The 24488-nt window shown below is 40.0% G+C and overlaps 2 protein-coding genes across 7 annotated transcripts in view; one reads left to right on the top strand and one right to left on the bottom strand.

Moving 5' to 3' along the window:
* pde4d (phosphodiesterase 4D, cAMP-specific) overlaps positions 1 to 11058 on the top strand; it is a 209851-nt gene extending 198793 nt beyond the window's left edge. For all 6 annotated transcript variants that reach the window (XM_078250924.1, XM_078250923.1, XM_078250926.1 and 3 more), the window contains 9 exons: positions 2535 to 2628; positions 3007 to 3182; positions 3352 to 3450; positions 3551 to 3715; positions 3891 to 3990; positions 6042 to 6196; positions 6289 to 6411; positions 6903 to 7085; positions 7177 to 11058. In XM_078250924.1, coding sequence (XP_078107050.1) covers positions 2535 to 2628; positions 3007 to 3182; positions 3352 to 3450; positions 3551 to 3715; positions 3891 to 3990; positions 6042 to 6196; positions 6289 to 6411; positions 6903 to 7085; positions 7177 to 7680 — 1599 coding nt within the window. In that variant the 3' untranslated portion in view covers positions 7681 to 11058. The remainder of the gene's footprint in view (positions 1 to 2534; positions 2629 to 3006; positions 3183 to 3351; positions 3451 to 3550; positions 3716 to 3890; positions 3991 to 6041; positions 6197 to 6288; positions 6412 to 6902; positions 7086 to 7176) is intronic.
* Positions 11059 to 12713: 1655 nt separating this feature from the next.
* Positions 12714 to 24103, bottom strand: rab3c (RAB3C, member RAS oncogene family). The gene is made up of 5 exons (XM_078250922.1): positions 23996 to 24103; positions 22007 to 22231; positions 18411 to 18529; positions 15557 to 15681; positions 12714 to 15375 (listed from the first exon to the last, which is right to left on the bottom strand). Exons 1-5 carry the CDS (start codon positions 24011 to 24013, stop codon positions 15185 to 15187), a joined length of 678 nt encoding a protein of 225 aa, XP_078107048.1. The 5' UTR covers positions 24014 to 24103; the 3' UTR covers positions 12714 to 15184.
* Between the last annotated feature and the right edge of the window lie 385 nt (positions 24104 to 24488).

The raw sequence follows: 24488 nt of genomic DNA, 5'->3' as shown, positions 1-24488 counted from the left end.
TATGTCTTGCATACAAATACACAAGCATGTACTGTATGTGAACACACACGCACGCACGCACACACACACACACACACACACACACACACACACACACAAAACCACATCCCGCTGCACTGCAGGAATGGAAGGAAAAGGAAGGGGTCAGGCTTTTCCACTGACTTCAATCCCAGCCAATCACACAGCAGGTGACCTCAAGTCTGTTTCAATCCAAGCCAATAAGAGGTGATGATGAGCTCACACTTCTTCCATATCTGGGCTCTGATTTGCTGCTGTTGTGTGACACAGAGAGAAGCAGCCTGTGCTCGTCACATGGGAGCTTGTGTCATACACATAGAGGCAGGCAGCCAGCCCTGTTTGGGAGCTGAGAATTTACAGAATTTATTTTGTTGTCCTGGTGCTTTGGCATCTACCAAGCATCCGCACTATTATCAATTATTCACAACCTCAGCAGTGTGTCCCTGTATCCAACTGTGTGTGTGTGTATGTGTGTGTGTGTGTGTGTGTGTGTGTGAGTGTGTGCACATATCATGTGCATCACAGTGTGTGTGGTCACGATATGCTCTCATCGGATCTTTGGGGAGCCACGTTCCCACTGCTCCTCTCTCAGAATTTGCTTTTCCTCTCTGCTTCCTGGAACATGGACTCTTTTATGTGGATATTTGCAGGACAGGAACATGATGCTTCATTTATGGACATTGAACCAAACTCTGAAGGCTCTTCAGGTTGAAGTATTTTAGTGGCCAGAGCTGCCGACTGTTTTTATTTCATTAGCTGTCTAGCGCTTTCATCACCCGAACTGTATTTCTGGATTGATTTTGTTGATTTGTCAAAATGCCTGAAGCAAATTATCTGCTCTCTGTGTCCTGGGGATATATAAAGGTAAGATGGGGTCTCGGATGAATCTATTTTAATTCATTATTCAGGTGTAATCCTTTTTTTTCTACACCTATTTTAATGTGATTGTTTAAATTGTGTGTTTTGTAACTGAGGTGCATCCATGACACAGATTTTGATGCAGGGTTAAATGACCACAAATAGAAACCACATAATGTACGTATGTAGCTCCTCGCACATTATGTCGCACATTAAACAGTGCTTCAAAGGTGTGACATTTCTGGATCCATCATCTATTTTGATGCATCTGTGATGCAGCTGATGATGCTTGCACTGTACTTAGGGCTGGATGAACGGCAAAGAAGAACATACACTGTTAAGTGAATTTGGATTTAAAAGCAGAGATATATTTACAACACGTGTAAATTGTTAAATACTTGTTGGTCATTTCAGTTTTTTTTATTGCCACAAAGGGTCTCTTAGATGGAATAAAACTAACTCATAGAGCTCTGGGAAAACATTTTTAGGTCAACAATCCTCTGGGTAGTTGAGTTGCTCCATATTTTTTGGATGTTACGAGGGATGTTTTTTTTTAGGTTAGCCATACATTTTAATTAAAAAAGCAAAAATCTTTAATTCTTCCTTTTTTCAGTGATCTAATCTCACTGGCATTCCATTTATTTGTTTTAATAGTTATGCGTCATGTGAATACAGCTCTACGTGACGTATTTGGTGCTTTTCTACTCTATTGGCTTTTATTCCCTGACAAAAGCACACTACAGATGGCTCTTGTGTCTCTCCCTTTTAAAAAGCCACCTAATAAATGCCTGTGGGTGTTATTCAATTGGATGTCAGTACACAATTGCGCAGTAATCACTCTGCAGTGTTGTAATGGTCTATTTTAAGTGATCAATATTAATGTGTATACTTAATCAATATACATAAATTATGCACCTGGACTGAAGCCAGAATGATTCAGATAATGCAGCAATTTAGTTTGAGAGTTTTTTTAATTTGCGATCCATTTTTGTAACTCTGTTGTTTTGCAGCCACTTTAGAAAATCCCTGATTTCAAGCATTCTCCTCCTTGTCAATCAGTTTGGTCTTAAAATCAAATCCCGGAGCTAAATTTGAGTCTGCCACTCCAATTAGGCACAGGAGAGAGAAAAGAGAATGGGGTGAGGGAGAGGCAGGGAGGAGCAGGCAGTGCGGACGAGAAAAACTGAAATTGAAAGAAAGAAACTGGGAAATTAGGTTACTGATTAAGTACATCCCCCTTCTGACCCTGTGTGTGTGTGTGTGTGTGTGTGTGTGTGTGTGTGTGTGTGTGTGTGTGTGTGTGTGTGTGTGTTAAACCACAAAGAGTGATGTTCCTGGGTGCAGTGCAGCTCTTTTGGTATGACTGGGAATTAAAGAATCTGTTAGTAAAAGGGTCTGTGTTGATGAAACCATTTGATTTCCCGACTGCCATCAGGAAAATGTGTTTTTAATAAAAGAAAAAATGTCATACTCATACTTTTTGCCTCAAACATATTTAGAGAACATTTATAGTCAAATGAGCATAGTCTATTTAGCTCTTGAATTGTGTTTGCCGTAAGATTTATTTAAATATGTGTGGGATTTTTCTGCCCTGTATCACAAAGTGTGACACCCCTCATTAATTTGTGTGTGTGTTTATGTGTGTGTTTCTCTTTTAGTTCAAGAGGATGTTGAACAGGGAGTTGACTCACCTATCAGAGATGAGCCGCTCTGGGAACCAGGTCTCTGAGTTCATCTCCAGCACCTTCCTGGGTGAGTGATGACACAGGAAGATAGACTTACTGGTTTGGAATTTAAAAAAAATCTCCTTCTGCCTGATATGTAAAAAACAATATGTTGCCAAGCTTCAGAGTGAGTCTGTGGTGTCATGTTTCGTATATGGCCATACACATGCAGTATACATAATTTTTCAGAAACCCTGTTTAAACAGCAGTACGATTAATCTCGTAAACAAGTGTTTTACTTAAACCCAGATATAGTAGTACCATCATATCAAATTCAGGCTACATTTTCAGGAAGATAACTAGATTCTTTTCTGGTTCAACCACTCCAACATAATCCCAAAATGAAGTGGGAGACGTCATCATCATCATATTCACCTTTCACTTGTGTTTCACTGGGTCTCTCCAGACAAGCAACATGAAGTGGAGATGCCAACACCTCAGACGCAGAAGGAGAAGGAGAAGAAGAACAAGCCCATGTCTCAGATCAGCGGGGTGAAAAAGCTGCAACACTCCTCCAGCCTCACAAACTCTAATATCCCTCGCTTCGGAGTTAAGACTGAGACGGAGGATGAACTCGCTAAGGTGTGTTTGTGTGTCCTGACAAATAGTGTACACACAGATTGTGCAGCAACTAAAATAAGTCACACATCTGAAATGTGCTTTGGGGTAGGGGCTCAGTTAATAATGAAGGAACAGAAAGAAGCACAAAAGGATGTTTTGTTTCTAATTGTGTCTCAAATTCCTTTTTCAGGAGCTTGAGCATGTGAATAAATGGGGCCTTAATGTTTTTAAAATCTCAGAGTTCTCTGGGAATCGGCCACTGACAGTCATGATGCACACTATATTCCAGGTAAGCACTGTCACTTGTTCTTTTTGTCTTAATCTTTTACTACAAAATAATGTTGAATCTTGAAATTGTTTTGACCATGAACTCTCTCCTGTGTTTGTAGGAAAGAGACTTGTTAAAAACATTTAAAATTCCACTTGACACCTTTATAACATACCTGATGACCTTAGAAGACCATTATCATGGCGATGTGGCCTACCATAACAACATTCATGCTGCTGACGTCACCCAGTCAACTCATGTGCTGCTATCCACCCCCGCCCTTGAGGTGAGGCGCATGTGCGCATAAAAGCCCACACTTCTCACCACAATCAGCTTCAATCAAACTTCTGCTTCAAGTCCAATCATTGGCTCTTACTTGCAAGGATATTTTTATCAAACGATTTCATTCTCTCATCAATGCCTTCCCTCCTCCCCCTCTGTGCTTGATTCTTTTATACCAGGCTGTGTTCACAGACCTTGAGATTTTAGCTGCCATCTTTGCCAGTGCAATTCACGACGTGGACCATCCTGGTGTCTCCAACCAGTTCCTCATCAACACCAGTGAGTCTATATACGGTGCTGTCTTAGCAGCTACGTCAGTGGCTCAGCAGTGTCATTAGTGCATATTCACAGAAACGAACACACACTCACAGTCTGATACCCAGGTGCACACTGTAGCCTCTGCCTCACTGGCACACACACTTGCAATTTGCAGACAATTAACCCGACCAAACTTGGATGCAGATTTACTGTACATGGATGGCAAACATTTTCAAAACGGAACACACATGCACACGTACCAGTTAGTGTTTTTTTAGTGTCACAGCCCGGCTCTTAGACCATGACAAAAATAGGAGACAAGAGTAGGCTGCTAAAGAAAACCATTTAAAAAAAAATATTTATTTTCGACAGAACAGCTTAGACTTGAAAGGGGAGAGAGGGGGAATGACATGCAGCAAAGGGCTGCAAGTCGGAGTTGAATCCGTGGCTGCTGCGTCAAGGACTAAGACTCTTTATATGGGCGCACGCTCTACCAGGTGAGTTGCCCAGGCGCCCGAAAACCATTTTATTTTTAAACAATCAAAAATAATAATAAAAAACAACATAACATTAACCAACGTAACTAAGCAAAGAGTAAAGAAATAGGCTAAAGTCGCCATCACGCCATGCCTGTCAGAGCCAGACCTGAAGGCAGGAGCCAGAAATAGCAGCCTGTACCAGGTGCAGCTCGTCAGCGCCAATCAGCACCTGCAACACAGCCAACACGAGACCCGAGCCAACAGGCACAGGGACACCCAGTGGCAGGGAGGCCGCGGCCATCATACCTCATGTGTGATGGCTTTGACAAGTGATTTCAACAAAGAGGGGTTCAAAGAGGAAATCAATATTGTCCACAATGGTACCCTTTCCTTGTAACACAACATCATTCAGGCAAACATGTTCTCAGGGGGGAAAAAACATCCTTACCAACACAGGACGTAGTAGACAACACTGCATAGGGAAACCCTTTGTTTGACATACAGTATTGTGTGGTTTAAATGCTGTTGTTGGGATAAAATGGGATAATAGTTATGCCTACTAAATTACAAAAGCTACAAATAAATAAATAAATCATATATTCTCCTTTACCTCTAGTGGTATCTAACCATGCAGGCGGCTGAAGATAGTTGTGGTTGTTAGATATCCATCGTTGCAGCCTCTATTGTAAAGTGGAGGCAGAAATCATAAAGATATTTTAAAATCTGGAAAGATGAAAGCAAAACTATCTGCAAGACTAGATACCTCCCAGGGAAATGATGGAAGTGAGTGAACTGAGCCTTTAACCAGACTTACTGGGTTAATGGTGTTGTGTTGGTAGATGAAGTGTCCTCAAGCAAGAGACAGAACCTCTGCTTTAACTGACTCACTCGCTCATGTCTGGAGGTGCCCTGAATATCGCCTTGCTTTGGCAATTTAGAGGAAAACACAAACAAATAGATTTTATATCCAGTGGGCCATTCTGGAAACCACTCCAAATGTGTGCGTTGCATAAGACTATTAGTAATACTTTCATCAGAACTAAAAAGACACAGCACAGTCTCACACACTTCCCATAAGCCCAAATGGGGAATCCCTGCAGTAAAGGCAGTGTGAGTCATCTTAGTTAGGAGCCACCAGACTGATCTTCTGTCAGCCACAGAGCAACAGAGCAGGATCCCCTTTCTCCCCTCTGCTGCTCTGTTCCACTATGGCCGAGACTAATGCATCTTAATGGGAAATCTAAATACAGCTAGAGGACCTTCAAATGACCCAGAGTGGGGAAACCTCTCAGTGGAAAATGTGCTGGGGCTTTCTTCTGCCATGCACAGAGCAAGGGTTGGATGTGTCACAGCAGCACATATCAAATTTGTTCAGGCCTATTAGCAGTGAATGTTGTAACTCTAATTAGCACCTCATTCTGTTCATGAGATGTACTTTGTTGCATTGTGTTATCTTACAAAATAATCCCGGCAAAATCATTTCAAATTTCTTGATGCATAAATTCTGTTAATGCCATGTTTTTATTATACTATTTAAAACCTGAAAAACCACAATCCCACTAACTAAAAGGATTAATTGTGTCCTCCATGCAGATTCAGAGCTAGCGTTGATGTACAATGACTCGTCGGTGTTGGAGAACCACCATCTAGCAGTTGGTTTCAAGCTTCTACAAGAAGAGAACTGTGATATCTTTCAAAACATGACCAAAAAACAAAGACAATCACTGCGAAAGATGGTCATTGACATTGTAAGTGAAAAAAATATTAAGTGCAATGCATTATTTGCACTACATTATACATTCATTCAATCACTTTATTCTATATTTTTTGGTATTACCAGGTGCTAGCAACAGACATGTCGAAGCACATGAATCTACTGGCTGATCTGAAAACTATGGTGGAAACCAAGAAGGTGACCAGCTCTGGTGTCTTGCTGCTGGACAACTACTCTGACAGGATACAGGTCAGAATAAAGCTGCAGACCAGTAACGCCAAGTATCCATATCACTGTGTTTTTGTGATTTTCATGTATATTCAAAGACTTCGGCTTCTGAAAACCTTTCACATCTTTATAAAAATACATTATTAAGTGCCTTCTGAAGTGGCACAATGAAATATGGTTGGGTGTCAACATGTGTGGTACTGAAACCATGGTGAGGCTGTGACTACTTGCAGGACACAATGACTGTAATATGCTAGCTTCCTTTATTTTGGACTCCAAATTAGTTGCATCAAATTTTAGCAAGTTTGAATGCTGAAACCAAAGCACAAATTTACTTCATCTCTGCAAGCAAATTCACTAATCACAACAAATTCATTAAAATCTCAGCCTGAAATATCACTGTTGTAAATGATGCTGTGACAGAGCCTTTTATGCTTCATTCTATCCTGAATCATGGAACATGTGGCTAGCTTGGGCCCCATGTTTTAGACCTTTTTATTTGTTGTATTCAGGTTCTACAGAACATGGTGCACTGTGCAGATCTGAGCAACCCCACCAAGCCTCTCCAGCTGTACCGTCAGTGGACGGACCGCATCATGGAGGAGTTCTTCAGCCAGGGTGACAGAGAGCGGGAGAGGAGCATGGAGATCAGCCCTATGTGTGACAAACACAACGCCTCGGTAGAAAAGAGCCAGGTAATACGCATACAAATGTACTGTACATGTATATGCATATTGTGCGTAGACGCACATTGATTTACATATTTTTCCCCCTCGCTTCCTGTAGGTTGGCTTCATAGATTATATTGTTCACCCTCTGTGGGAGACGTGGGCTGACCTCGTCCACCCGGACGCCCAGGACATCCTGGACACGTTGGAAGACAACAGGGAGTGGTACCAAAGCACCATCCCCCAAAGCCCCTCTCCTACCTTAGACGAGCCCGAGGACGGCACTCGACCCCCAGGAGGGGACAAGTTCCAATTTGAGCTCACCCTGGAGGAGGACGGGGAGTCGGACACTGAGAAAGACAGCGGCAGCCAGCCGGAGGAGGAGGACGAGGATGAGGAGGAGGAGGAGGATGAGGAGGAGGAAGAAGACGAGGAAAACAGCTGTACTGACTCTAAAACACTCTGTACACAGGACTCTGAATCAACAGAGATTCCTTTAGACGAACAGGTGGGGGAGGACGACGAGGAGGAGGTAGCGGAAGAGGGGGAGACACCCTGCTCACAACCGTGTGCCGTGGAAGAAGAGGTAGCAGAGGAGAAAGAGGAAACCCCCGACACATAGCAGTTTATGGACAGCACCTGATTAACTGTTCTTCTTAGTAATGACAGATGATTATTTATAGAATATTTTTTGGGGTTTTGTGGGGTCTGTCTGTGTTTTTTATACATCTATGTTTATGGTTCCAAAGCGTGTGCTGCTCTCCACCTTTGCCACTCCGCCTGTCAGCTTCGTTCAGACACGCCCACCGGTACTTCAAGTTTTTTTGCACTCAGGAAAACTCCTCTCCATACCTGTTTGTACTAAAGTGGTGTGTCTTTATTTCACATTTACGCCTTCCTTTTTACAAACTTAAGTTTAGTACATTTAGAACAGTCTGCTCAGTGCTGTTCACATAATATCAAATTTTCCTTTCCTCCGCTTCGTCTCAGCCTTGTCTAAAAGTTTAGCGGTGTTTCTGTGTTTTATCAAGTGCCCATACTCCACAGAGACGGCTAACGATGTGTTCAAGGAGAATCCCCCTCTCAATTAGGCCATTTCCTTTCTTTTTCCGAATTAGGAGGCATTTTATGCTGTTGTCTGCTGAAAACCTAATGGCAGATGACGCCGCAGAGATGAAAGCTGCAGCACACAGGGGAGCTTTTCGAGATGCATTTCTGATGTGGAAGTCTTCCTTTAAAACCTAACTGATACAAAGCTCAAACTAAACAGCCATGATGCTGTCGTAGACTTTCATTTTTGTATTGTACTGTATGTAAGATTCAGATATGTTTTTGAATTTAATTTTGCAATCAAAGGCTTTCTTTTGTTAGCAAAGAAGATCAGAGAACTTTCGAAAACCAATGGGGAGAAATGTGTAACAGATATTCAGTGTTTTGAAGGGATGTCTTCATGGCTGGATTACATTTGGAGTGTTCTGATGTGTTTGCACTTGCTCCAATAGCATTTATACTACTATTCCCATGCCACTATACCCCTATTTGGTTATTCCTGGGAGTTGAAAATTGGAATTTATTCATAGTTTTTTTTTATTATTTTGGTGAGAATTTTTACTGACTAGGAAGCAGGTACCCAAAGTCTTATGCTTTACTCTCATTGAAATTGTTTATGATGAAGTCTTTCAATTTTATTATTGTTGCCTGCAGTTCTTTTGAACACATCCTGAGACAATGCAATGCTTTGTAGTTGATACAAAAGGCACCTTTTTTAGAAGCTTGATTAGCGCTCAGAGTATACAGAAATAGTAATGGTGGTAAAAACTACTGGGGTGATTTTATACCAATGTTCTGAAAGCTTTTATTGTCCTTTTATTTTTCTTGCCCATTTTGTTTGACGTCCACATCACAAACAGCTGCATACTTGTTGGTTTTCAGACACTTTCTTTTCTGTTAAGAGGTATGCATTTTTTTTCATCAAAATAATGTTTCATTTTGCTATCTCTACATTAAACCCAGTTGCTGTCTTTGTTTTCGACAAGACAATCAGCTCCGTTGCGTAGTCATCAGATAAATCTATCCTCTACGTAGATATTCTAATGCACTGATATGTTCATATATCACCACTTCAACATTTGTAATATGTTTAAACGCGCCAAAACACTCACTCATGAATACATAGGCTTGAACAGTGCTGTCTTACACCTGGGCCAAGACTCCTTTTTCCATGTTTCTATCATTTTTCACTTTACACCTGATGCTATTATTTATTGGTATATTTTTCTAATTGTTGAGTCATTTTTGCAATATAAAGGTGGTACAGTAAATATTTAACTGTAGCATAGACCACAGTACAGGCTTGGCAGTTACAATACCCAAATATACCTTTTTTTTCTCTGTGTACATAAAATATGAAAAATCAACAAATATAAAAAGAAAAAAAACACTTGAAATACTGCACAGTGGTTTTTTAAAGGGGGCTTATTTTAATTTTAATTTCGAAACTTCATTCATTCATTTTGTGCCAAGATTTTTTTTCTCTCTCTTTTTCATCCTCACCCAATGCCCTTACCTGTAATAAAATGTTCTGGTTTTATCGCTGTTTACAAAATTATATTTATTGTGCTGTATATAATATATAATTATTAATGTTATTACTATCATAATGCCGTTTGCTGTAAATGGTTGATTCTTATCATCCCTTTTGATGATGGTGTGGCTGTATTACGTACATCTTGTTGAGAGAATGTTTATTACAGTGTAAGAGCTTCAGTGTAAAAATGATCCATTGACATGTTGCTTATCTGAGAAGTAGCTCAGTGAAGAGAGGGGAAAGCCAAATTGTTTTTTAAAAAGAAACTGTTCCTTGGCCCATGGGCTGTGCCTTAAATTCAACGCATGTCATTTACTTTAGCCTTTTTTTCAATTTTTTTTTTCTAGTTCTCTTTTGCTGCATTAGTGAATATTTGGCTTGGGTTGGCCTGATCTCCTGTTGTGAATTGGAAAATGTTGCCTTTTTACTATCACAACCAAACACATACTGCTCCATCAAAAATGTGTCTCTGTGAAGAAAATATGTTCAGTTGCAGTGCAGAAGCTTGCAGGGATTCAGGTCAACCACAAGCCATAGATGTACTACTTGAGTGATGTGTGGCCTATAGCCGGATGTACATGAGTCGTATTTGCTGTAGACCTGGTCGAAACAACTCACACCTTCCTTACGCCCTGCCACTACACTCAAAGATGTGACCCAACCGGTCGGATTTAAACGATATGGGAGTAACTTTGCTGTGTGTGTGCAGAGTTACTGCAGTGTCGTCTACATCCAAGTGGTTGTACCACAGCTCCAAACACTGAATGGGGTGCAACAGGAGTGTGTAGTTGCTTCGCGACCACAGCCTACGAAGCACAGAGGCTTTGAGACACATCTGCATGTTCAGCCACTGCTGCATTAATTATGGCTGAAACACTGACAGTGTGTTGCTTATCTATGCTCAGCCCACACTTCCACTCGCATTACTTGCAATATTCAAAACAACTGACATCTTTCTGCCGGACAGGAGAAGGGTTTATTCTATTTATGTAGTGAAGGGCAGATTGGGGTGGGTGGGATAGGGGTTTGGGTGAGTGAATCATTGTCCCGAAACAGGGACTCTTATTTTGACACACATACTGTAGATTCTAAACAGCCCTGGACCAATGGAAACAGTGGGTTCTTTTCTCATTCTGCATTCTATTTTTTATGGTATGAAAGGAAAACACAAACTGTAACTTAAAAAAAGGTCTTCAGGACAATTATTTTTTGGGTTATGTCTTTAGAATGCCAACTTGTCTGGACGTTTCACAGGACAATTAAAATGTTATTTTAATGGATTCCTTGTTAATTGCAGTCTATTGGATAGCACTGTAGATCATACAACTTTATGTAAAAAAACAAATAAAAAAGAATGAAAAAAAAGTTTTTATATGCAATGGATTAAATAAAAGCATGGGTTGATTCTGCCTACTCACTGGTTTCTTGTTGTCATTTTTGCAGTGTTATACACAGTCAAGTGTGGGATGGATGCACTGTACATTTGTTTCACTGATGAAAGAGATGACAGTCTGAGAGGAAAATTTCTATATTTGGCATTTCAGTAACTCTCCACAGACCGCTGGGTGTGGTCTGTAGTTGTTCTAGATTTACTCTGTGTCCCTATACAGCGTCTTACAGAGATTCATATTACAGTAATACACTTTTTAGAAGATATGCTCAATTTTTTTATTCTTTGTTTTGATTATTGTTATAATCTGTATGCACTACCCATCTCTGGGTGATCATATCTGTCTTTGAGCCACCATGGCTGAAGGGCATGAGCAGTTCATTCAGCTCTGTCCATCGTTCTAACTGAACAGTGTAATCTGCTGTTCATCTCAGTGAGCAGTTATCACTGCAGTCCTAATGAGGAAGAAAAGGCTGTGATTTGTGTTTATTGTCACATTTACTTTGTATGTCTAAAGAGTTTGTTTTTTTTACACGTCACCAGCCATGGATATCCTAAAAAGTGCAATAAAGACAAAGAAATATGGGTAACACTTTACTTGAAGGTATCTACATAAGAGTGACATGACACTGTCATGACACATGATCCCTAACCCTAACTATAGCCCTAACCCTAACTTGTCTTGACAAAAAACGAATGACACTTACTCAAAGAAGTGTTATGTCATAAACATTTATGACTTGTTTATAATGTTTATGACACATTTAGTGTCATATCACTCTTATGGAGATACCTTCAAGTAAAGTGTAAACGAAATATGTTGTATATGATACTGTGATAGTACCAGTTATGAAGTGATCAATAAATCCCTCTTTGACATGTTTGTTTCACAACAGTAGGTTATACAGGTTTACACACTTTGGTATATAAAGCTGGTACATGTGTGTGTACAGTGTTCAAAAAAAGTATTCAGATCCTTTACTTAAGCAAATACTCTTATAAGAAGTATTCCTGGAGCAGAATGGCCCCTCAGTTTTATATTATATATTATAGTATCATTGGATTATTATTATTGATGCATGCACTGTTTAAGTAGTAGTTTCATGTTGTATCTGGTGAGGATGAAGCTACAGTACTACTGTATAACTGGTCTCCAAATAACTGGTAACTATAGCTTTCAGATAAATGTAGTGGAGTAAAAAGCACATTTGAATGAAATGTAAGTGCGTAAACATAAAAAGTAGCATAACATTGAAAGTAATTGTAGTTAAGTGCAAAACTTAGTAATTGTATTTAGCTACAGTTCACCACTGGTGTTATATTATTGAATATTAGATTATTACTGCTGATGCATAAACATGTAAGTGACATTTTAATGAAGCTGTTAAGGTGAGGCCAATTGTAATGTGCTGTTGGGTAGTTTAATGTACATCAATTCATTATAAGTAAAATCTTAATCTGCAAAGTATCTCAAGACTATAGCTGTAATATAAATGTAGTGGAGTTAAAAGTCAAATAATTGCCTCTGAAATGAGGTGAAGTAGAAATATAAGTAAAGTAGCATAAAATGTAAGCAGTCAAGTAAAATACAAGTACCCACAAATTTTATTTAAATCCAGTACTTAAGTGTACTTTCCACCACTGCATTTGACCACCAAAGCAGGCAAATGTAATATAATGTCAAATGTTTCACATTAATCGCCAGCGATGCAAGCGTAGCCCTCCAACACTAGGTGGTGTACATTGCCTCAAAATGAAACAAGGCGTCTGAGCTGCAACAACAGGACAGAGCAATGCTTCTGAGACAGCAGGCCCGGGTTAGAGGGCAGCAGCCACCCAATCCCTCGTTCATGCCTTTATATAGTCAGCAGAGAGCGAGAGAGAACACAGAGACCCACTGATAGAATTTGATTTATTTCTTATAATCTCAAAAACATACTTCTAACTTTGCTTGCACTCTGAGAAACAATATATATTAATTATATATGTAAAGTCATACTTTCTAAAATGAGATTGGACCAGATTTGAGATTTGATTGCCACATACTGTAATTATTCCTCTATTAAATGACTCTTGACTGGAGATCAACACAATAATTGATATCATGGCTACTAGCATACAATTATAATATCACACACATACACAGATGCACACAGAGTATGTGTATCCCTTTTCTTGGAATTTCAACAGTATGGCAAATGGCATGGACTAAGTTATCTCCCTGACTATCTTTCACAATAACACTGTATTTTGACATGATAATACAAGATCAATCAACACCCAACAGTTAGCAGGAACAGCATATAGTACGTGAATACATTTGTACAAAAGGTATACACAAACAATGCACTATATTACGTAATTTGTCTGTTCAATATGGCAGGTACACATATACACACACACACACACACACACACACACACACACACACACACACACACACACACACACACACACACACACCAAGTCACACATCCAGTGGCTGCTTTCACTGAATGAAGCACATACTCACTTTTTTTAGGGTTGTACATCAGTTTCAGAGCCATTCTGACCAAACTGTCACTCACATACTGCAGATAGAGTCGTTGTACTCGAGGACAGGAGAAACTATGTACAGAGTTTCATTCATAAAATATTGCACTTATTGGCCCATTGCATCTCACAGCAACTGCTATGACAATGCTTCTAAAACTGTAACACAGAGTGATATATACACTATCTTATTATATATAAATCTACATAGATAAGTCAGAACTGGCTTCATGCAATTTTTTGGAGTTTTTATTCAACTATGCAACAAACAACTGACGATGCTAAAGGAATTGTAACGTTTTGGCACAAATGTTTTTTTTTCTATGAGTTGTAGGACTGAAAGGCTTTCTGGATTTAAGCTACAACCTTTATACTATATGGTCTTCAGTAATCATCAAGACCACTACAGCACAGTATATGCCTGCATTCAGATTTTAAACTACTGTTTAGTCTATGTCTATGGTGTTTTCTAAGCAGGGAATTCATTTTAATAAAGCACAAACATGAAATTGTAGCATGCTGAAATAAAGATTTTTTTTAAACTGTATATGGCTGTTTCTTCCATGCCAGAGCTGATCAGTTGTTGTATATCATACACTGTACTGTGCCTTGTCAGTGTGAGATTTGTATTTAATTAAATGCTGGATCATATCTATCATATGGAGTTGATGATGTTTAGGTTTTATCTTTAGATAAAACAGCATGTATGATTGACTTTTGGCAGCATGCTCATCGCATCAAACTATAAAGGGTTATCTAAGAGGCTAAGCACATAGAAATAGTTGCTTTTAAGATTTACAGATATACTTATCAGAGAAATTACACATATACAGACAGCAAAACGTGGAATAGTACTCACATCAACATTATACATACTGGATTCATTCCAAAAGTAAACATGACAGAGGAACTTACAGAGGCCGTGTTGGAGATGCTAAAAGGCCACTTATTTATCCAAGGTAGATTATTTTTTAGATGACAAAGTTCCAGCACTCATTTGTGACTCAGACATAATACTCACACTCATGCAAACCCACACACACTTACTGTACAGTCACACAACAACCACACACTCACTACACAAAGGAAAGCCGCTACATACCATAGTGCACTAAATCATAGATTTGGCAGCTATAGGAGACAAAAAAGTCCTATAAAAGGAAAATACATACTGTACAAAAAATAAAAATGTAAGCACTCACTGACTCTATCCCTCATTTTATAACTATTCTAGGTCTTAAGGATTTTTTTAAAGGTTTTAAGGATTAACTGTACATCATGACTATGGACTATTTCCAGCCTTATCACACATACTTGGTTTATAACCATACTAACTAGCTGAAGAATGAGAATATGGTGTCTCTATATTATAGATATCCTGTAATGTTACACATTTTACAATAGCCATGTCTGTTTGTCTGGTTATTTGCTCTTGATATAAGGTGATAAAGTTGAGAGATAATACGAAAGCATTTTGTAATTCTACTACTAAACAGGGTTTGAGCTGTAGTCCAGAGAAAGCAGCACTAGCAGGAGTGATAAGGGAGAACAAAACTCTGCACACTACCACCTTAGAGGACCCGCGCTGCCCTCCCTTTTGCTTCCTGACATCAGTCACTAACAGTTGCATCCAGACTGCTGGAGGGGCGGAGCGCTGTCTGTGAGTTTGGCAGTGGGAGCTCCTGTGGGGACGGCCGGATCACTGTCCAAGCTCTCGGACATCTTGTCGCAAATTAGGTCAACGAGACGTTCAAAGGTCTGCTTCACGTTGATGTTGTCCTTGGCGCTGGTCTCAAAGAATTCAAAACCTTGGAAAGAGGGAGAGCAAGTAACATGAGAACAGGAAGAGACAGGTCCGACTAAGACAACAACATACAATACATATTTATTATTACATTTTTAGGAAAAGCTATTGAAAACAAAGCTGCTTCCATGTTGCAGTATTTTTGATGATATCCCAAAAGGGTTGAATGTTGCTCCAAGACTTACCCAACTGTTCTGCCAGCAGTCTGCCATTGTCCACCGAGACCACTCTCTCCTCTTCCATATCACACTTATTTCCAGCCAGCACAACCTGTGCATTGTCCCACGAGTAGGTTTTTATCTGGGTTGACCTGCACACAATCAGAAACAAAAGCATCACAGTCAAATGCTGTTGCTGCGTTTGGAGTGAAGGACATGATGTAAGGTTTGTTCGCCATTTAGACCGGTCATAAACAGTGATTACATCACCTTGTGTTTGACATGTAATATTTGAGTCACTGATAGTATCAGTGGAAAAGTTAGGTAGGTTATCATTAAGTATTTTCTAGCTATTTGACATTGATATTTGTCATACTTTTTATCCTTTCCTTTAGATTTGTTCTTTGGCTTCTGCCTACTTCTGATTGGTAAGCTATTAATTGGATGTCTTAATTAATTAATTGGATGCACACACCTTGCACATGTGGGTCATTATCTGAGCTTCAGTCTGCCAGAAAAAGGATTCCCATCCCAGATAAAACAGCTAGATAGTGTATATGAAATGAGGCATTGTATGTATGTATGTATGTATGTACGTACTGTATGTTTGTATGTGTGTGTGAATGTATGTATGCATGTATGTATGTACTGATGTATGACATAATTTGCATTGTGAGCACACACATTCACATTAAGAGAACAAACATCTCCCGTGGTGTTGCAGTCTGATTAAAAGTAGGGCAGTGAACACACCACAGGCTGAAAACAGTAGAGAGAGCCAGTAAGAAAGAGAGGAAGAAACAAGGAGTCAGAGAGAGAGAGAGAGAGAGAGAGAGAGAGAGAGAGAGAGAGAGAGCGAGAGCAGCAGCAGCATGATGTTAGCGCTCATTTCTTTCTGTATAGTTCTGACGTTTGATAGCGGTTCAGATGTGGGTCATTTTGAAGCCAACTGCTGATAATGTTCACTGACAGAAAAAACATTTGTGTTTGTATCAAGTCTAACACAGCTACAAAGGCTATAAAACATTTTTATACAATTTAGCCCCTGGAGAACAGAGGACAACATGAAAAATGTGAAGTAAATGCTTTGAGATTGTTGCTATCATTAAATGGTGTGTATAGCGTAATTCATTTGCATGATTTCTTCTTCTGATTTCTATATTTGATGTCAGCATTACAATAGTTCCCTGTTTTGTCTCTGTCACTGGCAGGAAATGAGCACGTCATAAGCTTAATTCAGCCAGAGTCGGCGAAGGAGCCGTTGCCATGGCAACATCTTTTTTTCTACAACCTTGTCACAAGGAACAAGGGAAAGGGAAAGTGGAATTAAAGCCTGTGGCAAAGGCAAAAAAAAGAAGAATTTTGGTTATATGAAGGGTAAAAAAAAAAGCATCACCCATACAGTTGACTGATTTGTGCAATGTCTGGTACTTAAGCTCACAGGTAACTCTCCGGGATTGTCTCTGCCAGCGACACACTTGGCTTTGTTAATTAAGATACCCATCACAGACAGAGCTCAGACTGCAGTATTCCATCAAAGTGTCAGACAGGCCTTAAAAGAATAATAGGTGTGTCTGGCTCTGACCTCTCTTAACAGGAGAGCATTGTTTTTCTTGCGTAGAATGACTGGAAATCTAGTTAAATACAAAACAGGTTGATAATGTGAAGCATTTTAACACAATGTATGCTAATAATAAATAAATCCCAGTTGTACCTTCTTTTAAACATTTCATCCCTAATTATAGAACACCAGGCTTAAAATATGTGCTCACTTTAAATGCAGCTAATGCAACCGTTTTAACCATGACAGATGCTCCTAAAGCAGCTGCCAAGTGCTGCTACTGTAGCTAAGTGATGTGGGGTAAGTAGACACTGGCCTTAATAGTGCTTGTTATAGTTCTAAATGGATGCAAGCCATGTGGCATTCAGCTAAGTCTTAACTGCAAAAATATCACCATCTTATATCAAGTCTGTGTGAGTTATATCGTGATTTCCTGCAGCTCAAACAGTAACATCATGACAATATGATGATTCTGAAATATTTCCTCTCAAAATAAGCTCATTCTGTGCTCCCATAATCTCTTTGCACTGGCAGACAGAGATAACTGTAGGACAGCAGGGTGTAAATAAAATGGAAAATGACAGTTTCTCACCACAACACCTGTGGAGAGTGAGGGTGTAAGGAGAAACATCAGCAAACTGTAAATCAATACGCACATTTATCTCTAATTGGCAGTTCTGGAATTCCTCTGCATTTCACCAAAGCTTCTCGCTGTAGTGCCACACTGTTTGTGCCGATGAGAACGTGCTTGCTTCTAGAGCTAGAATCACAACCCAGAAACCTGGTTTCTGCAGCCAATTGAACATTGCCTACCAAGTTCTGTTTTAGACACAAATGATTCATCATAAATCACAGACATTTGGACTTGGCTCAGAGTTGCTCTTCAGTCTGCAGACGCTTGTGTGACTCATAAATGGACGAGAGTCATGACCTTGACAAGTTACCCCTAGATCTCCAAGCCTCCATGCACACTACATAACACTGTCAAATATCAGAGAGAGAGAGAGAGAGAGAGAGAGAGAGAGAGAGAGAGAGAGAGAGAGAGAGAGAGAAATGTACAGTAGCTGTTAGGAGATAGGGATGCTAAACTGTTTGCAGATTTGTCTTGGAAAAAGGAAAAACAATGTACAATATTGAGTGTGCAGGATATCAACTGATTGCATCACAGCAACAAACAGGAAGCCCTTTTGCTGTGTTGATCTGATGCTCATAACAATACAATATAACCCGCAGAAAGAAATAGGATAGGATATGACATCTACATACAAACCCTGTCAAAAACAGACCAACATTGATTCCAATGAGCTCAAAACGACTCACCAGTCCTGCACAGCGCCGAAGGACTCCTCATTGGTGATGTCGTACATTAGGATGAAGCCCATGGCCCCGCGGTAGTAAGCAGTGGTGATGGTCCTGTAGCGCTCCTGGCCTGCTGTGTCCTACACACAGACAACTTGATTTAGCCCTGCTGTTAGCCAGCTGACTGTTATTTATACTGTCAGGCTCAGCAACATTGACATGATCCTGCACAGCACATACTGTATATGCAAGTCCATAACTGTAAATGAGAAGCCATGTACATTATTAATCTGCGCCTATTTATACATGCTAATAGATTCTTCAGTTCAAATCGGAGCACAATTCAGGATCTACATTTTTACATCTACATTTACATATGGCTATGTTGTGTTCGTGATGTGCAAATAATAATCATTATTCGCACAGCCTCACTGGCTTTGCATTGATAAGATGCCAAAAACAGCAATTCAGTTTCGGCTGATGTGATTGATTCTTTCCTCTCCTCGATAAAATAATCGCTCAGCTGTGTTAAACACTGTGGAGTGCAGTATTCAGAGCTCAGCTCATGGCATGCATTTCTTAGAAAAAGGGCTAGAAATAGAGATAAAATGATTTCAACATTGGGGAACTGCTTGCTGTTCATAATAAGGCTGAACAAATTGCTCAAAGGCAAAGCAAGCGGGTGATTACACAGCATTCGAGGAGTATTGTACACAGATTACCCTGGAAACAAGCGCCAACTGCAGCCTTTGCTATGGAATGTCAATAAAATTGCTAATAGCTCCTGATGCAGACAGATGAAGCTCTTCTGTAGAGAGTGTGTCCATGAGGAGGGCAGAGAAATGTGTGCTCAGGAATATGTATAGTTTGTTCAAAGATGTGTATACTTGTTATTTTATGATACATTATATAATAATAAATCCCAATGATGTCCCTCCTGTTTATACTGTGTGTTTACTGCGCTGTTGTTCCACCCACAACATATGTTTTTGCCGGCTTCTGTGAATCATGATGGAGCACTTTTAGCTGCTCCACTTAGCTCATGTTAAACAGAAGCTGGACAGGCAGCACTGGATTGAATTTGCCACTGTGGTTTTGCTTTCTGTCAGTCTGCACATAGCTGCAACAGTGTGCCTGTTATAGCCGGAGGACAGCTCTGACCTTCACTTCATAGAGACAGAGCTCGCAGCCTGCTGAGCTTCCACACACACCACAGCTAAGACCTTTTGTCAGTTTACCAAAAATGCATGTGAATGTGTGCATTTTTTTAATTTAAACAGCTAGTGTGTGTTGTATAAAGAGCAGCGTTTGTGGAGTGACATTCTCAACAGCAGAAAAGAAGGAAGAATATGTTTCATTGATTTCTTTTTACTGTTACTGTGCATGCACCAAGTCATAATACAGTATGTACAAGTCCTCCTGTTTTAACCTCAGTCTTTTCTCTTGTCTGAATTCTGAGGCTTAGACATTTCAGTAGCCCATTGATTCTTGTTCAAGTGCTTGACAATGACCTTTGCATTTCCAGGTTAATTCAGTGAGCCGGCTTGTTGTCAGTTAAAAAGACAGAGCAGGACAGGGAAAGAAATGCTGAGTCCCGTAAATTGGAGCTCCTTAAAAAGCTTCGCTTTTGGTCTGTCCAATCCAAAGAGCTGACTGCTTCAAATAGAGAAGTAGTGAGCAGAGGCTGACACGCCTGAACTCTTCTTCATTCAGTAAAGTGAGTTCCACTTTTTCACAAGGTTCATCTTAGCAACTCTCGGCGATGTGCTTCATTCACTTCAGCCTAATACGACAACAGGGAAAAATCGGTGATGAATTTTGATGCTTTTATCTCTTAGCAGATCAATAGTGCGACTACCACATTGACATAAGCCAATAGCCTTCACCTTAAAGGGCCACTTATTGTACGTCTCAGCTCTCTTTGAGCCCAATTAAAAAAGACAGACCAATTAACTGAATACAAGGGCAATCCTTTTTCTCTCTGAATATGCTTGTCTTTGCCAATAATGCAAACACATTATCCAGATTAGCCACTGTTCAAATCTAGTTTTCATATCCTGCTAGAGGGCTTCTTCTTTGTCTCTTTATGTGGTTAGCAAACGACAAATGTCTTGGGGATGACTAATTGCTGCAAAATGTATCTGGTATTATAAGAGAGAGCAAAAACTCAGAAGGAAAGTTGCTATTTGGTGAGGCACACAAAAGAAAAATAGAAAAAAAAAGAAGTAGAGAGAAAGAGAGGAACTTTTACATATCTATCCCTCACTATCTTAGAGGTATGACAAGACAATCTGCTTTAACAGCTCAGATGAACTCCTAATTAAACAGCCTCAGACACTCTTCAGTTTCCCACACATTCTGAGGAAGGTGTTGCTTCTGTGTTCTTCTCCGCTGTGTGCCAAACTAACACTTACTAGTCTCCTGTCAGTAATATTGAGACTTCCATCTGTGTCCATACTTGAATGGAGTGTGGAATGTTAAACAAAGAAAACACAATACAGCAAGCTAAAGCTTCAGGATGTGCCATATGCTCAAATTTAAACACTATATTATAAAATTCCCTAGTTAGGACAGTGAAAACTTTTTTACTTTTTATCACTTTATAAGTGAAATGGTCTTTTTGTGTTTTAAATTGATCTTTTAAAAGATTGCTCGCGATGACATCAGTTCTTTATTTTTTTATCTATCTAAACCTACAAAGCTGAATAGTGAAAAAAAACAGGATCAGCTTCAAACATACAATCTATACTTTGACTAAAGTATATATAACATAATGCAAACAACAAAGGATCAAAAGGGAAATGTTTCCAAGCATACCAACTTGGTATGATCATGCTTGCTTAGTATTACCAAGCAAGCATGATCTGTCCTAAGAGACCTGCCCTGACTTAAATATAATTAATACATAGCTAATCCCGTGTGTAGAGGACTTTTTTTGTATGGCCAAGCATACAGCTATCAAGCAACAACCTGTCACAGCCCTTGAAACATATTGATCTACAGAGAAAGATATGGGCAGGGGTCAGGAGAAAGTGGTCTCTGTGTATAGATGGACAGCCTTTTACAGACAGGAGTCACTCCGCAGGAACACAAAGACGGAGAGAAACGAGGGGGCAGGGCGTCTCTGAAGAGCCCCTTAGAGCTTTGGTAGCCCTCCAGGAGACCTTGGAGGACAACAGGAAACAGATTTCTTCCATACATTAACTATGTTTCAACATGCAAATGCTTTCAATGTAACTGTATGAAATGGACATTTGTGCATGGTTGGCATGGCAGAAGAAACTTTGATATGAAAGGAAAACCACAGTTACAGCTTGTTGTACTTTGCGGCTTTGTAGTCTAGAAATGTGTTTTCTTCCTACTATAAATTAGAAATTATAATCATTAGAGCATATGCAAATTCTATATAGAGTTTGGCTTCTAAATTAATGGAGAAAAAGCAGGTCCTTCAAGAGTTAACAGCAAATATGTAAGTAATTGTCTTGTGTTGACCAGCCAAGGAGTGCAGGATAAGCAGAAATAACATTTTTGATAGCTATAGTCCACTTTTTTCATCTGGTGCAACATTTTGTGGCTCCCTTCTAAATGTTTAATGCTTGGATGTTAATATTTCATACCCAGATCTGCAGTTTGATCCTCTTGTCATTCTTGTACACAGTCTTCACTTTGAAGTCAATGCCCACTGTGCTGACAAAGGCCGAAGTGAAGGCGTCGTCGGCGTAGCGGAACAGGAAAGACGTTTTGCCCACACTGCTGTTGCCGATGATTAGCAGTTTGAACATGTAGTCAAAGTTTTGGTCCCCTCCCTCTCCCTTCCCTTTTACATCCTGAGTGGCAGCCATCTGCAAAAAAAAAAGAGAGACACTGAAACGAATGTATTAAGAGCTTCACCTTGAGTTACTATGAAGCTTATCCGAGCTGTGACACACAGAAGATTTGACCCATCTTATAAAAAAACGGATTGTTTGTTTTTCAGTTGACTCTCAATGTTGTACGCAGATCCAGTACAAGCTTGCTGTACAGGCCACAGATCAGAGGTGACAGAAGGCTGTGTCAGGCAAAACCAGCATGACTAACGCAGCAAGCTGTTGTATTGATGAGTATTAGATAACCAGGATTTTAAAAAGCTGACTTTGTCTTCTCTTAAGCCAAAATGATTACTTTAATGAAACTAAAGGATTATTATAATTGATGTCAATACTTTAATTACCTAAAGAGTTCATGAATACAATTCAGATACACTGCTTTTCATTTAGCCTACTTGGCAAAATACACCCATATTTTATTTGTATTGTAACATGTCAAACTACAATTAAACATCCCAGTTAAAATGTTACTACGGTTCTGAGTGTGATGTTTTGATTTTATATTTAAAAAGCTTTCCTACTAGAAATACAATCAAATGTCACCAGCATTAGATCTTCTCCCATATTACAACTGCCATAGCCTACTGTTGTACAATAGAAATGTATCTTTTACCTTAAAAACGCATCTACACAGAGCATTTCCATGCAAGCTGTCAGCAGGGAACGACCTAAGAGGACAAGCTGCTACGAGCAAGATGTCAAGAGCACAGTCATCTTTGCTCCAAGGTGAATGTTTTGACAAAGCTGCGATTATATGTCAAACATGGGTAGCCGAGCTCTCCTTGTAGCCTACCCAGTTATAAAAGATGCCGGACCTCGATCCTGCACATCCTGCACGGGGTTTCTTTTCACTTCCGTGTATGAATAAAAAAAAAAAACACCGAGGCAGTATTTGCAAGGACATCGCTTTCAAAATATCAGTGTAATTCTGGTATTTACACACACCAAGATAAAACCAACGATCTGATATGAAATTACATGATGTAGTTGAACATGGAGCTGCATGCCAGCTAATGCTAGACGAGCAATTCTGGGCAGGAGGTCATTTTATGTATTAATGAAATTCTTCCACATAACTGTTAATAAATTAAACTAACAAAACGCGTTGAGGACATTGTGTGAACAAACCTGTTTTGAAGACCTTGGCTCTATCTGTATCTGCCCCTGTGTTGCAGAATACGATTTTTGTATTTGTGTCTAATGCAGGCGTTGATTTTCTTCCCCTCTCTGTGTCTCTCTTTCCCTTTCGAGCGCCGACCAATTTCAGCACCTGGGAGCTGTCCCCTCCTCCGCTTCGCATTTGGCACGCGCCCCTGAGCTGACGAGGCTGGCTCGCGTGAGACGAGCACGAGCAAAGGGAAAGTGCGTGTCATGCGTGTCTCTGGCGTCACCGAAAGGGTCAAGAAGATGGGGGTTGTAGTTTTTGCACGGTATCGGCGCAGGAGCGGAGGATGGCATCAAAAGTCGAGATTCGACTACATTACTCAGCATGCAGCGCTCCACAGCTGTCAGCAGATGTGTGGAAGCAGAGGAAAATGCTTTGTAGTTCGTTCTTCAATAGGCATCAGACATCGCCTACAGAAAGACTGCACTTACACAGGAAACCTTTGTTCAGCCTCACTGCTCAGTAGGCTACACACAGGCTATATATGTGCTGGTTTCAACGCTGGATGATCTCTCCCTCTTTCTCTCTCTTCATAATGAGCTTTATAAGCTTAATAATACAATCATGCATCTTACCTTCCCATACAAGTCCATTTTTGTCTGTTTTAAATTCACTCCAGCAGCTATAATAAACTCCCAGCTAGACAGTATATTTTTCTTTCTATTTGTCAGGAAGCAAATATAATGGCCTCTCCTTTTGCGTCACTCGCGGTCTGTCTTGCTGCCGTCCCCCCGCCCATGCAGCCAGCTCCGCTTCAGAGAACAAGCGGCTGAGCAAATAAGAGAGGTCTGAGTGGTGATGAATATTGTTATTGTGGGCCTTTTCAATGGGAGCAAGTGCAGGATGAGGCCGCGGCGGAAGTGAAAGAAAATTGGCATCTTTGCAATTGTAATCACATCGGCCATCGTTTAGACTTATTAGTGTACCTGGCCTGTATAATTAATTTGAGAGATGTAAATGTGAAACTGTACCATTGTCATAACGAGGTGAGGACCAATTGGCTCATTCCAGCAATTATTCTCCCGTAGTCTTACTGGTGTTAATTAGGCTATCTATCTTATGTTACTC

The sequence above is a fragment of the Sander vitreus genome, chromosome 5, assembly GCF_031162955.1.
Source record: "Sander vitreus isolate 19-12246 chromosome 5, sanVit1, whole genome shotgun sequence".
Taxonomy (NCBI): domain Eukaryota; kingdom Metazoa; phylum Chordata; class Actinopteri; order Perciformes; family Percidae; genus Sander; species Sander vitreus.
The sequence above is the reverse complement of the archived record's forward strand: the minus strand, read 5'-3'. Positions and strand labels throughout refer to the sequence as shown.

Bases quoted from the DNA above. Each gene is read 5' to 3' on its own strand.
- rab3c (XM_078250922.1), bottom strand. The intron at 18,530-22,006 runs GTATGAAATATT...GTCTGTGTGTAG, and splicing joins GGATCAAACTGCAGATCTGG to GACACAGCAGGCCAGGAGCG. The intron at 15,376-15,556 runs GTAAGTCTTGGA...CCTCTTTCCAAG, and splicing joins ACTGCTGGCAGAACAGTTGG to GTTTTGAATTCTTTGAGACC.